The sequence below is a fragment of the Lactuca virosa genome, chromosome 2, assembly GCF_052849685.1.
Source record: "Lactuca virosa cultivar CGN04683 chromosome 2, Lactuca_virosa_CGN04683_v6, whole genome shotgun sequence".
Classification (NCBI taxonomy): Eukaryota; Viridiplantae; Streptophyta; class Magnoliopsida; order Asterales; family Asteraceae; genus Lactuca; species Lactuca virosa.
Window position 1 is genome coordinate 303,098,347 of NC_136427.1, and position 24,702 is coordinate 303,123,048.

General features: G+C 39.5%; 2 protein-coding genes across 2 annotated transcripts; both read right to left on the minus strand.

The window, feature by feature from the left end:
• Positions 1–19,601: 19,601 nt before the first annotated feature.
• Positions 19,602–20,222, minus strand: LOC145158726 (uncharacterized). The gene has a single exon (XM_079077582.1). The coding sequence runs from the start codon at positions 20,220–20,222 to the stop codon at positions 19,602–19,604; it is 621 nt and encodes a 206-aa protein (XP_078933708.1).
• A 1,124-nt stretch (positions 20,223–21,346) lies between these two features.
• LOC145161574 (alpha-L-fucosidase 1-like) lies at positions 21,347–24,216 on the minus strand. Its single transcript, XM_079081122.1, has 3 exons — positions 23,507–24,216; positions 22,240–22,479; positions 21,347–22,139 (listed from the first exon to the last, which is right to left on the minus strand). Exons 1-3 carry the CDS (start codon positions 24,046–24,048, stop codon positions 21,461–21,463), a joined length of 1,461 nt encoding a protein of 486 aa, XP_078937248.1. The 5' UTR covers positions 24,049–24,216; the 3' UTR covers positions 21,347–21,460.
• Between the last annotated feature and the right edge of the window lie 486 nt (positions 24,217–24,702).

The window sequence follows — 24,702 nt, forward strand, 5'->3', positions numbered from 1 at the left end:
TACTACTGACGTGATGCTTGTTTGAGCCCATACAACGACTTTTCAATTTGCAAACCATAGTTGAGGAAGAATCCATGTCTGGAGGTAATTTCATATAGACAGTTTCATGCAAAAAGGCATTATTTACATCAAATTGATGGATTTTCCAAGCCTTTTTAACTGCAAGAGTGATAAGACATCTGACTATATTGAATTTTATGACTGGAGAGAAGGTTTCATGAAAGTCAATACCTTCCTTTTGAGTGAAGCCCTTTGCCACAAGCTTGGCCTTGTACCTCTCAATTGTTCCATTCGATTTGTACTTCACTTTATAAACCCATTTGCATGAAATTGGTTTCTTACCCTTTGGAAGAGGAACTATATCCCAGGTATGATTAGAATGTAATGCATCAAATTCTTTCTTCATTGCTTCTTCCCATAAAGGATTTCCATTAGCTTGATGATAAAATTGGGGCTCGACAATTTTTGATTGAACATTGAATGCTAAGAAATCAACTTGATTGATATAGTGATCAAAAGATGGCTTGTCTGGTATGAACCAGTTGGTGATTGTGTTGGAACATTCATCAAAACAATCATCGTGAGTTTGAATATTTGAGCAGATATAATCGTTTAAATGGGCATGTTTGACAGATATTCTGGTTGTTCTTCGTAATTGAGGTTGAGGTTGAGTAGGATTTTGTTGAGGTGATTGAGGTGGTTCAGGAATATGATCATTCAGTTCAATGAATTGATCATTTCAACAAAAAGAATGTTGAGTTTCATTTAGTGACTGAGAAGGTTCTTCAAATACAGTAGGAAAAATATGAGGAATCAAAAGTATAACCATTGTGTAATGGAAATTTGTCTTCAACAAAAACAACATTCCTTGTGACAGAAATACCCTTGGTATTTAAATTGAGAACCTTATAACCTTTTTGCCCAAAAGGATATCCCACAAATATACAAGTATCTTCTCTTGGTTGGAATTTATCTCTATTATGAGAATTTGTGGAAGCATAACATAGATATCCAAAAGACCTTAAGTTGTTGAGATATGGTTTGACTTTGAACAACATTTCATATGGTGAAAAATTGTTGATAATCTTGGAAGGTATTATGTTGATAATATATGCAGCAGTAAGAACACACTTTCTCCAATAAGCTTTACCAATTCCATATTGAAAAAATAGTGCTCTAGAAACTTCCAACAAGTGCTTATGTTTACTCTCAACAATTCCATTTTGTTGAGGGGTATGGGGGCAAGATTTTTGATGAATGATTCCTTGTTCTTGAAAAAACTTAATACCTTCATTGCTTGAACCCATTTCAAAAGCATTGTCTGTTCTTATAGTTTTAACATTGATGTTGAATTGATTCTTAACATACTTGATAAAGGCTTGAATAAGAGTAAATGCAAAACTCTTATGTTTCATCAGGTGTACCCAAGTGCATCTTGAATAGTCATCAACAAGTGTTAAGAAATATTTAAAACCATTATCAGTCTCAACTTTATAGGGTCCCCAAACATCAGCATGAAGAAGATCAAACGGATTATTTGATACATAATCACTAGTAGTAAATGACAATTTATGTTGTCTTGCTTGATGACATATACCACAAGAATCAAAAGTCTGTTCATTACAATCTTTCTTCAGTAAAGACATACTTCTCATCTTATAGATTGGTAAATGACCTAATCTATAATGCCACAGATGATTATTATCAATCTTATTACAGTTCATACAATTTTTGGAAAAATTGTCTACAAATGCAGGATTCTTCAAAGTCTTGTAATTCCTGATGTAGAGTGTAACACCCAAAAATTTTGAACAAATTTAAACTTTCAAAACATGTCAAGTTCATCAAAACATTACAACTTTGTTTTCAAAATACATTCTATCAGAGTATTCCCAGAAACATAAACATAACAGGAGGAGCTGTACGATCATGCCTTCGCCTTGCCACGATCCCCTGATGTATCTGAAACAATAAACTGAAACTGTAAGCCCGAAAGCTTAGTGAGTTACCCCCAAAATACCGATACACATACAGTCCACATAACCATGTCAGCAATAACATATCATAGCAAAACTGAACAGAACAGCACATAACGGGTCCACAGCCCTACAAACTGTAATACCCCCGAGCCCACAGTACGAGTCTCCCTCAGCCCGTAACTGGAATGCTCCCGAGCCCACAGTACGAGTCTCCCTTAGCCCGTAACTGGAATGCTCCCGAGCCCACAGTACGAGTCTCCCTTAGCCCGTAACTGGAATGCTCCCAGGGTTTGTTGGCTACCGCACGAAGCAGTACAACCTCAACCCATCCCATATAACAATCACATAACATAACATAACCACTGAGCATGCAATAATCATATAACATCACAGGTAGTCCTACAGATCTACCTAACTGGCATAACCACTAGCATGCAACACTAACTCATACCCAACATCTAACACTGCTAGGATAACATATCCAATGGGCCGGCCTTGGTGCCTTAGACCCCTTAGTATAGTGAGGATAACTTACCTCGCAAATGTCGACCCGGAAGATAAAACCCAACTCTCGAATCACTTGGCACAGGCTCCACCACCTAATACCATAGCACAATATACTCATAAGTCCTTAACCTTATAAGGTACTCCATAACCCACTAGTCAACCCCTGGTCAAAGTCAAAGTCCTCAGTCAAGGTCAACAGTCCATGTTGACCTTACTCGCCGAGTACCCTCAGCTACTCGTCGAGTTCCTTGAAGCACTATCCCACTCGTCGAGTCATCGAGGTGACTCGTCGAGTTTCCCCGATTCTCGACCCACTCTAAGGCTACCCGTCTAGTTTTCCTTTTTGCATACGACGGACACACATACATTCATAACTTGGGGAAAACTCATCCGACTCGCCGAGTTGTTCTTCAACTCGCCGAGTTTTATGGTAATCTTCATCGGACTCGCCGAGTTGTTCAGCCAACTCGTCGAGTCCACAGCCATCTTCATGTGACTCGCCGAGTCAACCTTGCGACTCGCCGAGTCCATTCAGTCCTTTTTCCATACAGACTTGTTTTGAACCATGCAGCGGCTCCAAATCACAGATCCAAGCTTCTAGGGCATGCTTATCACGTAAAGTTGCAAACTTTACGTGCATGCATGGCTATAAAGGCTCTAAATGCCTATTTTAAGTCCTTAATGGAACTTCATGCTCAAGAGGGACCTTAATCATGACCAAAACTGAGACTTTATGCTTATAGAATCCAAGGAGGGTCCATATCTGAAGTTACAACCTCAGATCTAGCCCATAGCTTATCTTTCCAACTTAATATCTCACCAAAAACCCTAAAACTCAACCAATAGAAGAGATTCACAAAGAAAAGGCGATTTGGTTACCTCCAGAAGATGATAACTGAGATAAGAGTTGATTCCTACATTCTACTTGCTCCAATCTCCTTCTCCTCTAAGCCTTCCCCCTCCAAGGATCCTCTCTTCAAGCTTCAAACACACAAAGGGCACACACACACACGTATTAGGGTTTTCTGAGCTCTCAAATGACTGCAAAGAGGCCAAAGGAGGCTTATCATTCCTTAAATAGGGTGCAACATCCCGGGATTTAGGGTTTCATCTGCCAGCTCCTACTCGTCGAGTCAACCTTAGTGGACTCGTCGAGTAGGTCACTAAATACGCGTTCCAACCCCGCTGCTACTCGACGAGTAGGGCAACCAACTCGTCGAGTAGGACATTAAACCAATTAACCTTTTATTTAAATCCATACCTGGAATCGGGGCGTTACAATTCTCCCCCACTTGAACTAGACTTCGTCCTCGAAGTCTGCTACAGCGAATAACTCCGGGTAATGCTCCCGCATTTCGGCCTCCGTCTCCCACGTCCACTCGGACCCCCTTCGATGCTCCCACTGTACTTTCACCAAAGATATATCCTTATTCCTCAGAATCATCATCTTCTTCTCCAAAATGGCCACAGGTCTCTCCACATAGTTCAGGCGCTCATTGACCTAAATATCATCCAACGATACTACTGCCTCCTGGTCCATGATGCACTTTCGCAGCTACGAAACGTGGAAAGTGCTGTGTATCCGACTAAGCTCCTCCGGCAGCTCTAGCCTGTAAGCTACCTTGCCAACCCTGGAAATGATCCTGAACGACCCAATATATCGGGGACCCAATTTTCCCCTCTTCCTGAACCGAATCACGCCTTTCCAGGGCGAGACCTTCAGGAGTACCATGTCACCCACCTGAAATTCCAACTCAGATCGGCGTCTGTCAGCATAACTCTTCTGCCGACTCTGAGCGGTCTGCAAACGCACCTGCTGGATCTTTTCGGTAGTCTGTAAGACTACCTCCGTACTACCCATCACTCTGTGTCCAACTTCACCCCAACAGACCGGGGTGCGACATCTCCGCCCGTACAACAGCTCGAATGGCGGGGCGCCAAGGCTAGAATGATAGTTGTTGTTGTAGGCAAACTCCGCAAGCGGTAGGTGAGAATCCCAACTCCCACCAAAATCAATGACGCACGCCCTCAACATGTCCTCGAGGGTCTGAATAGTCCGTTCGCTCTGGCCGTCTGTCTGTGGGTGGAATGATGTACTGAAGTCCAACCGCGTGCCCAGCTCCTCGTGAAACTTTTGCCAGAAGCGGGAGGTAAACCTGACATCCCGACCAGAGACAATGGAGACAGGAACCCCATGGCGAGACACGATCTCGCGAACGTACAATTCGGCCAATTTCTCGGCCGATGAGCTCTCCTGTATAGCCAAGAAGTGGGCGCTCTTGGTCAATCGATCCACGATGACCCATATAGCATCAAACCCCTTTGCCGTCCTCGGCAACTTGGTAATAAAATCCATCGTGATCTGTTCCCATTTCCACATGGAAATCTCTAGGGGCTGCAACTTTCCATGCGGCCTCTGATGCTCGGCCTTGACCATCCTACAGGTCAAGCGCCTCTCGACGTACCAAGCGATCTCTCGCTTCATGCACGACCACCAATAGCTCAAACTCAAATCCCGGTACATCTTGGTGGCCCCCGGGTGAATAGAGAAATGAGACTTATGAGCCTCCTCCATAACCGTCTGCCTAACCCCACCAGACATCGGAACCCACACCCGACCGCATCGGGTCAATAGTCCCCGACTATCCTGTACAAACCGGGTATTCTCACCCTTGATCCTCTCCAGCTTCCAATTCTCCGGTCACATGCCCTCTACATGGGCATCTCTGATCAAACTCACAAGCGGAGAATCCACCGCTATCCTCATACATACCGCGGGTGTGGAAGACCCAGCCGATTTGCGGCTCAAAGCATCCGCAACCACATTCGCTTTACCAGGGTGGTAAAGGATCTCGCAATCGTAGTCCTTGACTACATCCAGCCACCTGCGCTGCCTCATGTGCAGGTTCGGCTGATCCATGATATGTCTCAAGCTCTTGTGATCAGTGTAAATGGTACAACGGACCCCATAGAGGTAATGTCTCCATATCTTGTGGGCGAACACCACCGCCCCCAGCTCCAAGTCATGCGTAAGGTATCTCGTCTTATGCGGCTTCAGTTGCCGTGATGCGTAGGCTATCACTCGTCCTCTCTGCATGAGGACCGCCCCTAAACCTGTGATGGATGCATCACAGAACACCACAAAATCCTCAACTCCCTCCGGGAGTGTCAATACTGGTGCCTCACACAAACACTGACGGAGGGTCTCAAACGCCCTCTGCTGCTTGGGACCCCATCGGAAATCCACCCCCTTCCTCGTCAAACAAGTGAAGGGTACTGCAATCTTGGAGAAATCCCGTATGAACCTCCGGTAGTACCCTGCCAATCCCAGAAAGCTGCTAATATCTGAGGGAGATTTCGGAATCTCCCATTGCATAACCGCCTCGATTTTGGCCGGATCGACCAAAATCCCCTCCTGGTTAACGAGATGTCCGAGAAACTGGACCTCTCGTAACCAAAACTCACACTTCGAGAACTTGGCGTACAACCGTTCTCGTCTCAGAACTCTCAACAGCTCTCTCAGATGCTCCTCATGCTGCTCTCGGGTCTTGGAATACACCAAGATATCATCTATAAACACTATGACCGAGCGATCAAGCATCAGTCTGCAGACCCGATTTATCAGGTCCATGAACACTGCTGGCGCGTTGGTGAGCCCAAACGGCATTACCACGAACTCGTAATGTCCATAACGAGTTCGGAACGCGGTCTTCTCCACGTCCTCCTCTCTGACCCTGACCTGATAATACCCAGACCTCAAGTCTATCTTGGAAAACCAAGATGCGCCCTGCAACTGATCGAAGAGATCGTCTATCCTCGGGAGTGGGTAACGGTTCTTCACCGTCAACTTATTCAACTCCCGGTAATCAATACACATCCGGTGCGAACCGTCCTTCTTCCAGACAAAAAGTATCGGTGCTCCCCATGGAGAACTGCTAGGTCGAATGAACTGCTTGCCTAGCAGTTCCTGTAGCTGCGACGACAGCTCCTGCATCTCTGATGGTGCCAATCGGTACGACGCCTTAGCAATAGGGGCCGCACCTGGCACCAGGTCGATCCTGAACTCGACCTGCCTCTCCGGAGGTATCCCTGGCAACTCCTCCGGAAACACATCTGCGAACTCCCTGACCACCGGTACATCAGAAACCGAAATCTGATCCCTGACCCGCGTATCTACCACATACGCTAGATAACCCGCACACCCGTGCTGAATGTACTGCCGAGCCCTGGCAGCAGAACAAAACCCTGATCCCACTCTGGTGCCCTCGCCATATACAATCAGTTCTCCCCCTCTTGGGGTTCGAACTACCACTCGCTGGCCCTCGCAATCAATCATAGCACCGAACCGACTGATCCAATCCATGCCCACAATCACGCACACCTCCCCCATGGGAATCAGAATCAAATCTATTGGAAAGGATACCCCGAAAATCTCCAAGTCACGCCCTCTATAAACTGAAAAAGCAGAAACCCCGTGCTCGTTGGCGATAGACACTCGCAACGGACACTCTAGCTCGCCCACAAGCGCACTGAACTCCCTACTAAACGACTGAGATACGAAGGACCGACTCGCCCCCGAGTCAAATAAGACCAAAGCAGGCAAGGAGTTCACTAAAAACGTACCTAACCACAGGTACAACAGATAAGCATACAACAGATATAGGAAACAAGATAAAGGATAGAAACATACCAGCAACCACATCTGGTGCTGCTCTGGCCTTCTCCGCTGTAAGCTGGAAGGCACGACCCTGAGCCTTCGGAGGCTCTGCCCTGACTGGTCTCCCATCTGTGATCCTCAAAGTAGCTGGCGCTGGAGCCTGCGTCGGTTTGGCGGCGAGTAACGGGCAGTTGGCCTTCAAATGGCCAACCTGATCACAATGGTAACATAACTTCATACTCGGTATCGAAACGGCCTGGCGACACTCCTTCGCATAGTGCCCCTCCTTGCCATACCTGTGGCACCCACTGCTGGCTCGACACACACCAGAATGACCCTTGCCACACTTCCCACAAGTGCGGCTCTGCTGACCCCCGGTCCTAGTATCAGCGGTCTTAGACCGCTTCGGCGCCGGCAGAGAATGTGCCGGGGCCGGCCGCTGTTCTCTCAACTGCTGCTCAATCTCCAACTCCCGCCGTCTGGCGGCCTCCTGCAACTCTAGAAGAGTATCACATCGTTGGGTAGACACAAACTGACGGATATCCGTCTTGAGCATGCTCAGATAGCGGGTCATCTGAGCCTGCTCTGAAGCAAACTCCGGGCAAAACATCGCCCTCTCAGTGAACATCCGGGTGATCTCCGTCACCGACTCCCCATCCTGTCTCAAACTCAGAAACTCCTGTGCCAATCGCTCCCGCTCAACCCGTGGAATGTAACAGGCGCGGAACATATCCATGAACTGCTCCCAAGTAACAGCAGCTCTCTGATCATCAGTGTACGACCCAGTCGCAAGTCTCCACCAGTCCTTGGCCCCAGACCTAAGAAGGTTCAGAGCACACCTGACCTTCTGGTCAGCAGGACACGAGCAGGTGAAGAAACACCCCTCCACGTCTGAAATCCACCTCATAGCCTTGATGGGATCCTGCGTCCCATCAAAAGTAGGGGGCTTCGTGTTATCGAAGTCCCTATACCGAAAACCTCTACCAACTCCTCCTCCTGCCGCTGATACAGCTGATGCAGCTGCTGCGGCGGCTGTCTCTACAAGGGTTGCATAACGCTCATCAAAATACTCCACCATGGCGGTCTTAATTGACCCGAACATCTCCGGTAACTGAGCCCGGAATGCAGTAGCAACCTCATCATGCAGGATCTCTCGAATCCTGGCATCCAACTCCTCTGTACCCATCTGCACCACCGGCTCAGGTGCTGTCGGCCCCTCCTGGCCTCTGTCCCCTGATCCTTATCCCGAACCGGATCCAGCCATGAAGCGCCTCGTCATCACCATTCTGAAACATACCACAAGATATCAGATAATCCATATAAATCACTGGGAACCAACTCCCTACTAACCCTAGGGATTGTGACTTACTTGACACGCGTATGGGTCATGTGCGTTCAGTAGTACGGGCCCATACTACCTTCCATACCTACCCATATTTGTCTCAAGCATCATTACAATGCCCTAGCGGAATTCACAACATGGCGAGCGCTCAACCCTCACCCTAGAGGAAAGATACACATCTGATAACTGGCCTCCCGGCCTCACTCAACCCTCCTATCCATGAAACTTCCACCAACCCTGCAGCACTAGTGTATGCTAGCCATACATAACGCTGGACCCTATAGACCTTCGAATATCCAATCCTACCCTAAGCTCCCAATCAAACAAGAACAGAACATAAGGCCAAATCAAGCATTCTCAGGCTATAATATCTTAATTATGTACAACTGTGATGTATACACTAAGCAACTACAGTAATGATGTCAATCTCATATAAAGGAAACCCTAGGCTAGCAGGCATCATGTAATCATGCAATTCTATCATGCAATTCTTGAAGATCCCTAGCCTAGCACTAACATGCTGTTCTATCATATCACATAATCAGATAACTCGTATAGTATTTTGGGGTCTACTTACTGGCTCCGGCTGATCGTACGCCCTGCATCCTCCTTTATTTATTTTGAAAACCTTTTTGAAAAATCATTTTGAAAATCCTTTCCTTGATTTGAGACTGGAGTTACACGAGTGTTCCTCCAATTCACTCAAACCAAGGCTCTGATACCAACTTGTAACACCCAAAAATTTCGAACAAATTTAAACTTTCAAAACATGTCAAGTTCATCAAAACATTACAACTTTGTTTTCAAAATACATTCTATCAGAGTATTCCCAGAAACATAAACATAACAGGAGGAGCTGTACGATCATGCCTTCGCCTTGCCACGATCCCCTGATGTACCTGAAATAATAAACTGAAACTGTAAGCCCGAAAGCTTAGTGAGTTACCCCCAAAATACCGATACACATACAGTCCACATAACCATGTCAGCAATAACATATCATAGAAAAACTGAACAGAACAGCACATAACGGGTCCACAGCCCTACAGACTGTAATACCCCTGAGCCCACAGTACGAGTCTCCCTCATCCCGTAACTAGAATGCTCCCGAGCCCACAGTACGAGTATCCCTTAGCCCGTAACTGGAATGCTCCCGAGCCCACAGTACGAGTCTCCCTTAGCCCGTAACTGGAATGCTCCCAGGGTTTGTTGGCTACCGCACGAAGCAGTACAACCTCAACCCATCCCATATAACAATCACATAACATAACATAACCACTGAGCATGCAATAATCATATAACATCACAGGTAGTCCTACAGATCTACCTAACTGGTATAACCACTAGCATGCAACACTAACTCATACCCAACATCTAACACTGCTAGGATAACATATCCAATGGGCCGGCCTTGGTGCCTTAGACCCCTTAGTATAGTGAGGATAACTCACCTTGCAAATGTCAACCCGGAAGATAAAACCCAACTCTCGAATCACTTGGCACAGGCTCCACCACCTAATATCATAGCACAATATACTCATAAGTCCTTAACCTTATAAGGTACTCCATAACCCACTAGTCAACCCCTGGTCAAAGTCAAAGTCCTCAGTCAAGGTCAACAGTCCATGTTGACCTTACTCGCCGAGTACCCTCAGCTACTCGTCGAGTTCCTTGAAGCACTATCCCACTCGTCGAGTCATCGAGGTGACTCGTCGAGTTTCCCCGATTCTCGACCCACTCTAAGGCTACCCGTCTAGTTTTCCTTTTTGCACACGACGGACACACACACATTCATAACTTGGGGAAAACTCATCCGACTCGCCGAGTTGTTCTTCAACTCACCGAGTTTTATGGTAATCTTCATCGGACTCGCCGAGTTGTTCATCCAACTCGTCGAGTCCACGGCCATCTTCATGTGACTCCCCGAGTCAACCTTGCGACTCGCCGAGTCCATTCAGTCCTTTTTCCATACAGACTTGTTTTGAACCATGCAGAGGTTCCAAATCACAGATCCAAGCTTCTAGGGCATGCTTATCACGTAAAGTTGCAAACTTTACGTGCATGCATGGCTATAAAGGCTCTAAATGCCTATTTTAAGTCCTTAATGGAACTTCATGCTCAAGAGGGACCTTAATCATGACCAAAACTGAGACTTTATGCTTATAGAATCCAAGGAGGGTCCAGATCTGAAGTTACAACCTCAGATCTAGCCCATAGCTTATCTTTCCAACTTAATATCTCACCAAAAACCCTAAAACTCAACCAATAGAAGAGATTCACAAAGAAAAGGCGATTTGGTTACCTCCAGAAGATGATAACTGAGATAAGAGTTGATTCCTACACTCTACTTGCTCCAATCTCCTTCTCCTCTAAGCCTTCCCCCTCCAAGGATCCTCTCTTCAAGCTTCAAACACACAAAGGACACACACACACACGTATTAGGGTTTTCTGAGCTCTCAAATGACTGCAAAGAGGCCAAAGGAGGCTTATCATTCCTTAAATAGGGTGCAAAACCCGGGATTTAGGATTTCATCTACCAGCTCCTACTCGTCGAGTCAACCTTAGTGGACTCGTCGAGTAGGTCACTAAATACGCGTTACAACCCCGCTACTACTCGTCGAGTAGGACATTAAACCAATTAACCTTTTATTTAAATCCATACCTTGAATCGGGGCGTTACATAGAGATTTTAAATCCTTTTTCCAATGATGAACTTATTCCTGGATAAAGGGGCCTACATTGCACAAAACCCATCAGTAAAAATCACCCAAACCTTAAGTTGAGAAGTGACATTTGAGACTGAAATGAGATTGTGCTTGAACTCAGGAACATATAACACTTGTGAAAGTATGATTTTGTCATGAATGGGTACAGTTCCATATTGAGTAACTTGTATAGAATGATCATTTGGTAACCCAATCAAATGAGATCTTGAAAAATTGTTTAAGGTAGTGAAAAGCAATTTATCACAACAAATGTGATCTGAAGCCCCTGAATCTATATCTATGTCGACTGTTCTTGATTTGAACCCATAACAACATTGAATGCATAAGAAACATGATTTCCATGAGAATCAAGAAAAGTACCTGATGTGTCCATAGCACCATCAGTAAGAACATAATTAACACGAGTAACTTCATTTATGTTGACCTTTGATAAAAGTTCAATAAGTTGTTTGTATTGATCAGGGGAAATTCCTTGATTATTGTCTGGAGTATTGTCAGCAACATTGTTGTTGGATTAGTGTCTAAGTCCATAACTATTTTGGTATGTACTTGACCCGATTATGAGCATGGTCCTTTTGGGTTGCCTTCACCATAGCAATATGTAAGATGAATTAAGGAGAAAAAGGTTTAGTTATGATTTATTAATATATTATGAGAATAATATATTAAAGGAAAAATCATATTGTTTAATTAATATTAGTCAAGAATTAATTAAGAATTAATTTTGTGGCTAAAAGAGATTAATTAAACTTAGGGGACTGGAATTGTAATTATAGGATAATTGCAATTGGGCTATGGATCACCTTGGAATAATAGATTGGACGAATTCTATGGGGAAGCCCATTAGAAATCGTCCAAGGCATGTTCCAGAAGGGGTCCATGGGCTGCTTAGGGCTTAAGCAGTCAAATTAGGGTTTCCTTGTTAGATAACCCTAATTGCCTACCTATTTAAAGAACCCTTGAGACCCAAAAACGTGGCTAAGTCTTCTTTTAGGGTTTCCAGCCGTTTTTGGTGTCTTCTCTCTCCTCCTTCTTCATCCAATTGCTTAGTGGTGTTTGTGACTCCATTAGAGGTGCAACACTTGAGGCACTAAGCTTTCTGAAGCCAAGGAATTGATTGTTATTGCTACATAACAATCAAGGTAAGATCTAAACCCTAGTTTATATGTTAATTTGATTAATTGTGTGCTAGATCTAGGGTATATAAGTCTTGGAAGTTTATTGCATGTTCAAAGTAGAAAAACTAGATCCAAGCAATTAGGGTTGCATGATCACCATAGGATTGATGTTATGCTCAAAACCATCAGTGGTATCAGAGCCTAGGTCGTTTTTCTATTGAATATATGCATAATTGAACTGCTAAAGACCTGAAAATCGAAATTTCTTGCTGTCTGCCTGATGAACTCGCCGAGTTTCTCTTAGAACTCGACGAGTAGCTTGAACTCGACGAGTTCCAAAGAGGACTCGACGAGTTGGCTGTTCAGTTGCCGACTTTTTTGAATTTTTGGTCTGATTTTGATGTGGATAATTACCAAAACTCGTTTTTATTGCCTAAAATCGATTTTTTATGTTTGGAATGATTATCCTTATCAAAATTGATGGATTTGATTAAATATGGATAATATAGGATTATTATAAGATAAATATTTGACCTAGTAAGTTTGAAAAGTTTCTATTTACACCCTTTAGGTTTTATAGTTTAAATTTAAACTTAATAGTTTTGTTTTGAAATATTTAAACCCATAAAGTTTTGGTTTACATTTATTTAAAGTTAAACCCTAATGTTTTGAAAGGTTTCAAAACTTGTCCTCAGGTTTTGGAATTTAAATTTTTGATTAAAAGTTAATTTTTGAAATATTTAAATTCTAAACCCTAATGTTTTGAAAAGTTCAAAACTTACCCTCAAGTTTTGGAATTTAAAAGTTGATTAAAAGATTAATTTTAAAATGTTAAATTCTAAAACCCTCGTATTTTGAAAAAGTTCAAATTACACCCTTATGGTTTTAATTATTAATTAAGGTGTATAATTAAAGGAGATTTTATAAACCCATAAAGTTTTGGTTTACATTTATTTAAATTAAAAGTATAATTTATTAAATTAGACCACCTAGTATTTTAAAAAGTGTAAAATACACCCTATACTATATATAACATTAAAAGTCTAATATTATATATATGTATGAGTAAACAGTCAGTCTTACCGTTAGTAGGCCTCATTCACGAAGCTGGTCTATAAGGGGTGTTTAAGGAAATTGCCTATAATATGGCGATTGAATGGGTATCCACTCTTACCCACCGCACTCTTGACTAGTGGAGGGTCGTTAGCCGAACGGGTAGGATATGACGAAACCTTCCATTAAAAGTATAATGAAGTAAAAAGTAACTACATGCTTTTAAAAATTCCCAAATTCTAGTTACTTTAGGCAAAATGTGAAATTGTATGCTAATCCTTGAAATTACACATCGTACCCTTGTCAAACGTTAGTGGAGCATGTGTGGTTAACCGGCACACTAATTTGGGATTGACATTGGTGGCGAAGGGTGTAGAGTATTGGTAAATCGTCATTTACCTACCTTCAAATATTCTACAACTAGATTACGGCATCCCTCTTCTAGGTTGTAGAGTATTGTGTTGGATCCTAGCCTTGATGTTTCTTTTGGGTGTTACATCAAGGATTCTTATCAACTAACTTGAATTTTCTCCCGTTTTGTAGATGTCTAAATCTTACAATGGTCTTCCCAAATCCATTACACATCGTACCCTTAAATTTCTTTTTCGTTTTTCATGGTGGAAATTGGTAAATCGTCATTTACCTACCTTCAAATATTCTACAACTAGATTACGGCATCCCTCTTCTAGGTTGTAGAGTATTGTGTTGGATCCTAGCCTTGATGTTTCTTTTGGGTGTTACATCAAGGATTCTTATCAACTAACTTGAATTTTCTCCCGTTTTGTAGATGTCTAAATCTTACAATGGTCTTCCCAAATCCATTGGAACAAGCTTTCCAAATGAAGATGACGTTCCAAGATACGATCAAGGAAATGAGAGTCATGCTTCACTTCCTCCACCTCCTCCAATTATTCTCCCCAACCCACAAGTTCAAAGGCTTGAAAAGTTCAAGCTCACTCAAGCCCTATTGGCAAGTAAACACGAAGATGGGAAACCTGTGTATGCACACGTCTTGGAGATAAAGTCACACATTGACAGGTTAAGGATGTTGGGTGTCGAGATTTCAGGTGAGTTGGCTGTTGACTGGGTTCTTCAGTCACTTCCTGAATCATATAGTGAGTTCGTAAGAGAGTACTATATGATGGAACACGACGTGACCCTCATTGATCTCACCTATTTGCTTATAGCTGCTGAATCAGCAATGATTTGGCGTGCTGGTCAAGCAAATTTGTCTGGTGAATCAAACTCCCAAACTTCAATGGACACTGGCATCATTGGAAATCCAGAAAGGACTAAGCATGAGATTGTCCCATGTGCTGTGCCAAAGGAGTCCATTTGCTTTTATTGCCTAGAGAAGGGGCATAGGAGACGAATCTGCCCAAACTACCTGAGAGATCTAAGAGATGGGAGAGTCAAGGAATATGACTCTACTTCAGGTAAAATCCATTATCTAACTCTGTAAGTTCCTATTCTTTGATTCTTGATACATGATGTGATAAGATTACATTTTGATGTTTTGCGGGATCGAAGAAAAGAGAGGAAGCTTAAGGAAGAAGCGTGCTGAATCTGATCATGAAGAAATTGATTTCAATCGCATGGATTCAAAGATCAGATTTTTGAGCTGCTAATCTAGAGTTAGAATAGATTGCTAAGAAATATGTAATAACATAGTTTTTCAATTGAATTGCATTGTAAGGACAATTTTTTCCGCAATAAAATAAATTTTGATTTTATCTTATTTATTTATCCTTGCAATGGTGTGTATGAAAAATTGATGTTTAATTGTTTCTATTATTAGCAATAATGGATTTGATTCTAATTATGTTATTTGTGGAAATGTCGAGAATTTGCCAAATAAGGGAAGATTCTCATCGCCCAAGTTTCAATTAGACAGAAACTTGGAATCGTACAACTAGGTTACGTGATGAATGAGAAACTTCATATTTGGAAATTAGACTAATTTTTTGGCAAAGTGTCAAGAGAAGGACTAGGAGATCGAGTACACTAGGTTGTGCGTTGATCAAGTCCACCACAAGAGTGATAAAGATATTCATCATGATTTACTAAAGTTTAGTAAATATGGTTACACTTACAAGATTAAGTACAATTCTAAGTAGATCGAAAGAGTTTCAATCAATAGCAGAACGAATAAGAAGAATCAAGTAGGCAGAAAGATAAAAGTTTCTCTATTCTAAGAAGAAGGGAGCGTACCTTTTATTGTGTTTTTATGATAGGTCTTAATGATTAAGAACTATTTCTCAATTGGTCCTCTAAGTGAGTCTTAGTGCATTTGCATGTCTAAGAAGAGGAATCGAGAATTATGGAAATAGTTAAATCAATAAGTCAATCATACTTCGTTCCAATATCAAGTCTTAAGAGTCATACTCCAAGATTGTGACTTGAGTGACAAGTCTTAAGTAGGTTTATAACACTCGTCAAATGTGGAATTTGGAAAAGTTTTCTTATTCTTGCACATTTGAAATTGGTTAGTTGTGATGTCTTGGATAAGACAAAGACCAAACAAGACCAATTGTGTGAAGTGTTAAAAGGCTACACTAACTCTTGAATATTTGTTTGTCAAGAAATGTTTCTTGACAAGAGAACCTCATATGTCAAGGAGTCAGTGGGAGTCTTAATGGACTTGAAAAGTTTCAAGAACAAATCAAGAATAAACCTAATTGATCATCACTAGCACACGACTTGAGGTATATAACCTATCGTGTTGACGTTATCTTGTTTCTGTACCATTCCAGTTGAGTTAATTGTGCATGTGAGTTCTATGAGTTCTCATTTGAATGCACAAAGACAAAGCACCTTGATCAATGGAAAGTACATTGATATGTAGAGGTGAGTTGCTTGGAAGACATGGTGGGCACTCGTGTTACCATGAGGCAAGAAATCAAGATTGAAAAAGTTCAGTCCATATGGTTTTGGATTTGTCGCAAACCTTCGTTTTGACAAATTCACATGGATAGGAACACATACATCATAAAATCTAAGTGTCATAAGGTTTCCCTCCTTCATGAAAATGATTGTGAGGAAATGCTCTCACTAAGAGAGATTTTAAGAAGATAGCAATTGTGAAAAATTGTATTCTCAAATTCGATTATGATTACGGCATCCCTTTTCATAGCTCGAATTGTGAGATTTGGCAATTGGTCTGAACATTTGGGACTTAGTAACATAAATTCTGAATTGTTTAGACACACATGTGAGCTATCTAAGGCAAAGGTGTATGAGGTTAAAAAGCTAAGATAAAGGCTTATCAGAGCATTAGGTATTAGAAATGTGAACTTAATGAATTCAATAAGCATTGTTTTCTGGAAGTTCAATTGTTTTCTGAATACATGTCAAAGCTAGTCGGAGCATAAGTGTTATGTTGGTAAGAAAATAATCATCATGTTAGTGGGAGCATGATTATTATGGTAAGTATTGCAAGTTAGCAATATTAATTATAGAAAACAAAGATTCACTTTGTTAAGTTGCAAATGTTGAAAAGTTGTTTTGCTATAATTAAGGGAGAGAATATTATACTTCGTTTCAAAATTCTAAAGCTTAGATCGAGAAATGTTAATAAATTTAGTCAATGATACATAGCGCATTCTCAAAATTCGATTATGATTACGGCATCCCTTTTCATAGTTCGAATTGTGGGAACATGGCACATAATATATTATGGCAGAAGGATGATAAAGTATCATGTCTTTATGTGAGACATTATGCATCATGTCCAATACGCTTCAAGTATAGGATCGATTGCATATGCTATAATATTTAACCATTCTAAAATTTTCCAAATGCCTAGGGCATTAAGAGGGAAAAAGGGACTAGAATCGATTTTGACTAAAATAATTAAACAACTATCAAAGGACGATTTGAGGTTCACTGAGGATTTGTCGCTTGTGAGTAGTTGGAAATATAGTACTGGATGGACTATATTGACATTATTATGAATAGATAAGATTCTATTAATAATGAGTTGTCATATAGCAAACATGGAAATGTTTCCATAATTGGGAGTTCGAAATTAAGAATTTATGTCTAGATTAGAAAATTTTATGCAAAAAGGATGTTCAAAGGAATGTACTTTGAGTGAGAGACATCACATCTATATAATTATTTTGTAACAATTTCTGATAGAGTACCTTGTGATTTCATTGGCCGAGTCTTTATGACTTTTGTGCTATGACATTACGAAAGAATCATTGCATAAAATGTTAGAATCTGACATATTCTAAAAGTGGCAAGAATTTGGTACTCTTATACTAATAATAAGGATTGGGGATTGTGAAATGAGTTTCATTGGAAAAGTTTTTCAATTGATCTATTTCACAGAGTATGGACCATAGGAAACCAAAGTGTGCATGCTTGGAGCATGGGACAATTGTGGTTATAATTCGAGTAATAAGTTGATTTTCTGAAACAGTAAGCAATGAATAATGAGTAATCAATATGGTGTTTAAATAAAAGTGTTTTTTTTATTTACGCTCAAAAGTTTTGGGGCCATATAGGATTAATATTATTATTGCGTTTCACTTTGCATGTTTTGACTTCCAGAATAACTGGGTTATTCGAACCTCCACAGTCGGTCATACGTTGGAAGTAGGTATGAAGGAAGACTGTCATGAATATGTCTGTAGATTGTCTAGAGTGTTTTGACATAGCACAAGTTTGTTGCAGAGTTCATGAGTGCTTTGATAAGATTAAAGTATTGGATTAAACCCACGCTCACTTGAATCACTTCATGGATTTATCACGGGTGATTAGTGAAACGATAACATTGTATGTTCTTGAAACCGAGACGTGTGAGTTGTTATTTGCTGGGCGGTTGCACATTGATGATAAGTAAACGCACCAGTAACTTGGTGTTATAAAACTTATTGTTGTGTGTGATTCGATCAGTAGGTGCAAGCGAGCATTTGAGTCAAAGTTTATCCATTCCTTTTACCCAAAGTGGGATAAAAGCTATATATGTGGGTCCCTCGATGATTTAGTGATGACACCCTAAGCGCTTGGCCAAGCCGGGACTAAGTTGATGTGTTCAATTGTAGTCTGTTGTCAGTCGTCATAAATCAGATGTCGGGAAACAATACATAGACAGAGAGAATGATTTAAATCCATGTCTCATGTATATACGATATCTTGAGAATGGAGGAATATATGATCCCTTATCTAAAGGACACGCGTATCTGATAAGATCAGAGTTGACAGCGGCTTTTGAAAGCTACGATTGCTGATTAGGTTCTGAAGTTATGCAAATTAGTTATTGGACTTATCCAAGTGGGAGACTGTTGGATTAGTGTCTTAAGTCCATAACTATTTTGGTATGTACTTGACCCAATTATGAGCATGGTCCTTTTGGGTTGCCTTCACCATAGCAATATGTAGGATGAATTAAGGAGAGAAATGTTTAATTATGATTTATTAATATATTATGAGAATAATATATTAAAGGAAAAATCATATTGTTTAATTAATATTTGTCAAGAATTAATTAAGAATTAATTTTGTGGCTAAAAGAGATTAATTAAACTTAGGGGACTGGAATTGTAATTATAAGATAATTGCAATTGGGCTATGGATCACCTTGGAATAATAGGTTGGACGAATTCTATGGGGAAGCCCATTAGAAATCGTCCAAGGCATGTTCCAGAAGGGGTCCATGGGCTGCTTAGGGCTTAAGCAGTCAAATTAGGGTTTCCTTGTTAGATAACCCTAATTGCCTACCTATTTAAAGAACCCTTGAGACCCAAAAACGTGGCTAAGTCTTCTTTTAGGGTTTCCAGCCATTTTTGGTGTCTCCTCTCTCCTCCTTCTTCATCCAATTGCTTAGTGGTGTTTGTGACTCTATTAAAGGTGCAACACTTGAGGCACTAAGCTTTCTGAAGCCAAGGAATTGATTGTTATTGCTACATAACAATCAAGGTAAGATCTAAACCCTCGTTTATATGTTAATTTGATTAATTGTATGCTAGATCTAGGGTATATAAGTCTTGGAAGTTTATTGCATGTTCAAAGTATAAAAACTAGACCCAAGCAATTAGGGTTGCATGATCACCATAGGATTGATATTATGCTCAAAACCCATCAATTGTGAGCAACAAACTCAAATTTCTTTGACTCTGTAAATTTGAAATCAGATGGAAAACCGATCAATCTATAACATTGAGACTTAACATGTCCAATTTTCTTGCAATTTGAACAATACTTCTTGGATGATTAATAATTTGGAGTTGAATTGTTAACATGCATCGCTATAAAATCAGTAGTCAGATTTGGATTAGCAGAAATTTCTCTTTGTCTCTCTTCATGAATTAATAAGGAATGAACAGTGGAAACTGAAGGAAGAGGAGACATCATCAGAATTTGACCTCTAATAGCTTTGTACGAGTCGTTCACTCCCATGAGTAACTGAACAAGCATTTGTTCTTCCAGAAATTTGTTGATTGCAGCAGCAGATCCACAAGAACAATTAGGAATTTCATGTATAGTTTTCAGCTCATCCCAAATTCGCTTGATCTTTGTGAAGTAAGTGGAAAAATCATCTGAACCTTGACTTAAAGAAAACAATTGCTTTTGGATTTGAAAAATTAATGCTCCATTGGATTGCTCATACATTTGATTGATTTCATTCCAGATTTCCTTTGCAGTTTGCAAGAAAAGAACACTTTCAACTATTTCCTTAGACAACGAGTTCAGCAACCAACTGATGACCATAGAATTAACTATGTTCCAATTGTGATAATCTGGAGAATTAGAATTTGGTTTCTCAATAGATCCATCAATGAAACCGATCTTATTCTTTGCTGATAAAGCAAGAATCATAGATCTCTTCCACATCGCGAATCCAGTTCAATCAAAAACCTTTGACACAAGTATAGTACTCGAATTATCTGAAGAGCTGAGAAAAAGAGGATTTGAGATCTCGATCGATCCCGAAGGAATCGATCCTATAGAACTACTTGATGAAGTAGGAATCGACATGATGAATCAAGAACAGATACAAAAATGAATCCGAAAATGAAAAAGAATGAATGAGAAAACAGCAATGGAGAAATTACAGATCGAAAAACTTTTGCTCTGATATCATGTTATTTTTCAATGAATTGGAGATAGAAGCCATTTTTCTCATTATTGAAAGAATGAATCAAGAAGATTCATTATATACAAGATTCTCTACTTCTACTCTCTTCTAACAGATACAACGATGACTTTACCAAATTTCCAAAATATTTACAAAACCAACCCTGAACTATATACAACTATACACATTTGTCATAAAAGCAAATATATTTCAATATCACTATTCACGATCAATAAACTTCTCAAAGTAAAAATTCAAACGTTACAAATCACTCCCTAGTCTAGTATCTTTAAAGCGCGAATGTAACCCTCCTCAAGTCCTCCCCTCTCAAATTGAGATGAAGACCGTTACAATTAGTTTCACGATATGATGAACTTTTTTATGAAAATGAAAAAACCAAAATCTTATAACTCATCCGAACTAAATAAGATTTAGGTTATTTGGTTTAAGTTATATGGAGTTTGGGTAATTTTGTTCGAATAACCGAATATGAATACCTTATTTTGTTTATTTTTTAATATTTTGAGTATACCAAATAATAAATTACATTAATAGTTTTATATTATGTTTTTATATCTATGTAATTACTTTGCAAATGTTTAATCCTAAAACATCCGCAAGTAATAAAAATAGGCATCGAATTTCACTTTGCAAAATTTTATTTGTAACGATACATTTGTAAAAGCGATGAACATTTCAGTTTATTCCTCATTTCCTTTATCTATGAGAAAAAAAAAATTAGAATTCAAATTTTATTTGGTTTACCTGCTTATCCCAACCAAATAGCTCAAAACCAATTAAATTTTATTTGGATATATTTAGTTTTGCAATTTTAAAAACCGAATAAAATGAAACTAATTTTAATTTTTTCGACAATAAGTTAATTAAATAGTATTGCTTTTTGGATAAACAAAAGATACACTATGAACATTTTTGGTAAAGATAATTTAATTGCGAAAATAGAATTATAAAAAGATGAAAATGATGCCATTCACTATCTCCCAATTGGGTGCCAAAAAGGATCAAAGTGAAGTCCAACCGAAGATATTAAAGGGATTCCTCGTGACCCGATAACCCGGATCCGTACACTACGCCCCTTTATGACTCCATTTTCAAGCCTGTGAAGTTTCTTATACCCCACCGTCGTCCCTTTCGCAATACGTTTCCCGTCGACGTAAATTTCATGCTTTTTGATCCTCTGTCCAAGTCCGATCGCCTCTTGAATCCTCACCACGTTGAATCTCAGCTCTCCGTTTGTTGCCGTGATTTCAATCCAATGTTCCTTGTTGCCATTATCCTTTGGAGCCCAATACGTCCATAAATGGTCCTTATCTAGCATAGCTTCTGGTCCAAATCCGCTGTTTTTGCCTCCTCTGATGCTACTTGCTGTTAAGGAACATGATTCCGCTAAGTTTTTGGAAAAAATTGTGTCGATTGCTGATTTGAATTCCTTCAATCGTTGAATGTCGTTTGCAGAGATTAATCCGGTGGTGTTTGGTGGAACATTGAGTAATAAAACGCAGTTCCGGCCAACGGAATTGTAGTAGATCTCGAGAAGATCGCTGAGTTTTTTTGGGGACTCCGATTTGTGCCAAAACCATCCGGGTCGAACAGAGACGTCGCACTCCGCCGGTAGCCAGTCCGTCCCTCTCGGGTCCCCGGTGTTGAGATAACTGCCCACCACCATTATTATTACTCCATTATCAAAATTTTCATTAAGAAGAAAACAATATAAGCAATTAAAGTACGACAACATCAATGCATCATTCTTACTTGACAATACTTCCATTTCCAATGGATAGAGAGGTTCGATTAATGGTGGACCAACACGTAGTTCCGGCGAACCCATTTTCATTTCCGACCCAGCGAACGCCGGGACCGGCGTCGGAAAATATGTTGATGGTGCCTTGTAATTCCGCCACCATTTGAAACCAATCATTGAAAAGGTAACTCATGTTTGGTGCATTCGAACCTTTTGCACCATCAAACCATATCTCATTCACACTTCCATATCTACATACCAAAGACATCACTATCATAAAACATATGCAATAACATGGTTTTATTTACACAAATTTATTAAAGAAATTGAAAAATAAATTAGAATCTTATTATATAAATACGTGTAAGACTCATGTATAATATGAGTTTATTTTAATGAAAAACTAAATACAAAATTCTAAACATTTTGAGAAGTATGAATTTATAAGAAAAGTGAGAAAATATTGAATTATAAAAATTAAAGTGTTTTTTTTTCTCTTTTAAATTTAAACAAATAATTTAAATAAATAAATAAAAAAAATTAATGAATATTTAATTTAGTAATTTTGAAATTAGAATGAAAGTTCATTAATAAAATTGATATGTATTTATTATTGCATTTAAATACTATCTAGAATTAAATAAAATAAAAAAACCATAAAATAACATAACATGTGGAATAAACATTAATTTAAAATAACCATAATGCCAAAATAAATGAAAATGTAACAGATCTTAGAAAAAATATTTATAAGACTTATCACAAACGTTATTTATTTATTTAGAAACCGTTAGCACATGGTGATACATTCAAGATTATGCAATACGTTACGTATTCTTTTATCATATCACGCACTCACACATGGTGATAGATTCAAGATTTGGATTAAAATACTTATTATAAAAACTTTCTTAGAAAATATATTTAATTATATTATATTAACACGTTTTAAGTTTTCTAAAGAAATGCAAAACACTACGATTTTTTTTATCATTACACGCACACTTACATATATATGATGAATTCAAGATTTCGAATCATAATGTACATTATATTAATATGTTGTAAGTTTTCTAGAATGCAAAAAGTTAAGGTATGCACTGTTTATGTGCATTATAATAATATTGAAAAGTAGTTTGTTTGAATCGGGAAAGACATATAACCCAGGTGGATTTCGACGTGCATACCTTTTAAAGAATCTTTTTAGTTTTTATTATGTAAAAAATAATAATAATAATAATAATGTGAAAAAATTAATTACTAAAATTGAAGACTTACTTGTTGAGTAGTTCTTGTAATTGAGCCATGTAGTATTCATTGTAGGCTAAAATATCTCCGTATCTCCGATCATGACGATCCCATGGAGAAAGATACAGTCCGATGTCTACTCCTCTGGCTTTTGCTGCATTGGTAAATTCTTGTACGACATCTCCATTGCCGTTCTCCCATGGACTTCCGACGACGGAGTGGTCGGTGTACTTTGACGGCCAAAGGCAGAACCCATCATGGTGTTTGGCGGTGAGGATGGAGAGGGAGACGCCGGTTTGGACTGCCACATCTATCCATTGGGCGGTGTTGAGTCCCTTCGGGTTGAAGATTTTCGGGTTTTCTTTTCCGGTGCCCCATTCTGAATCTGTAAACGTATTCACACCGAAATGATGGAAGAAGATGATCTCTCTTTGTTGCCATTTGAGCTGAGAGTACGACGGGAGGGGTAACACCGGCAATGGAGGTGTGGTGGCGAAGTGGTTTTGAATTGTAGGAGCAAAACTGGATATCAGAACCAGAGAAACAACGAGAAGGTGGTAAAGGTTGGTCATTGACGGCGGCCGTGGTTGTGGTGGTGGTGGAGCACGGTGGCGGGTATAAATAATGGAGAGGCGGAGGAAGCAAAAGAAGGAAGAGATGGATGTTGTGAATGGAGTTTTGTTGGTGTAAAGTGTTTGGGTGTTGTCGTTTACGTTATGTGTTCAACATGTAGTCACGGGTTATCATTTAATCATCATATATATCGTGCATTCAAGTGCGTTTGAATCAAAGTTTGGTTTTCATAATATTATATCAAATAAAGTTGAATATTATATGACTTATTTTTGTTTATATATTCACACTATCGTATATTTAGTATTTACTCACCTATTATTTCCTTGCCATATATGATTTAACCTTTTCTAGACACACATTTTTTAGTTTTTCTGTTTGTTGTTTATGCCGTTTTACAAAATGAAAAAAAAATGTTGTAAAGATAATGTAAAGTGATTAATGATTATTAACAGCCGTCGAGTTTTTTATTATTAATTTATGTCTATTTTTTATTACAAAAATATTGATTCTCGTCCAGTTTTTTATTATTAATTTATGTCTATTTTTTATTATAAAAATATTGATTCTCCTCCATTCATACTATATAATGTATTCGCTCTATTTTCTAGAATATTTGGATTAAATTAGGTTGATAAATGAATGCAAATTTA

Coding starts and splice junctions, on each gene's coding strand:
- LOC145161574 (XM_079081122.1), bottom strand. CDS start 24,048: ATGACCAACCTTTACCACCTTCTCGTTGTTTCTCTGGTTCTGATATCC. Junction 22,480..23,506: donor TTACAAGAACTACTCAACAA/GTAAGTCTTCAA, acceptor TTTGGTATGTAG/ATATGGAAGTGTGAATGAGA. Junction 22,140..22,239: donor GGAAATGGAAGTATTGTCAA/GTAAGAATGATG, acceptor GGTGGTGGGCAG/TTATCTCAACACCGGGGACC.
- LOC145158726 (XM_079077582.1), bottom strand. CDS start 20,222: ATGTGGAAGAGATCTATGATTCTTGCTTTATCAGCAAAGAATAAGATC.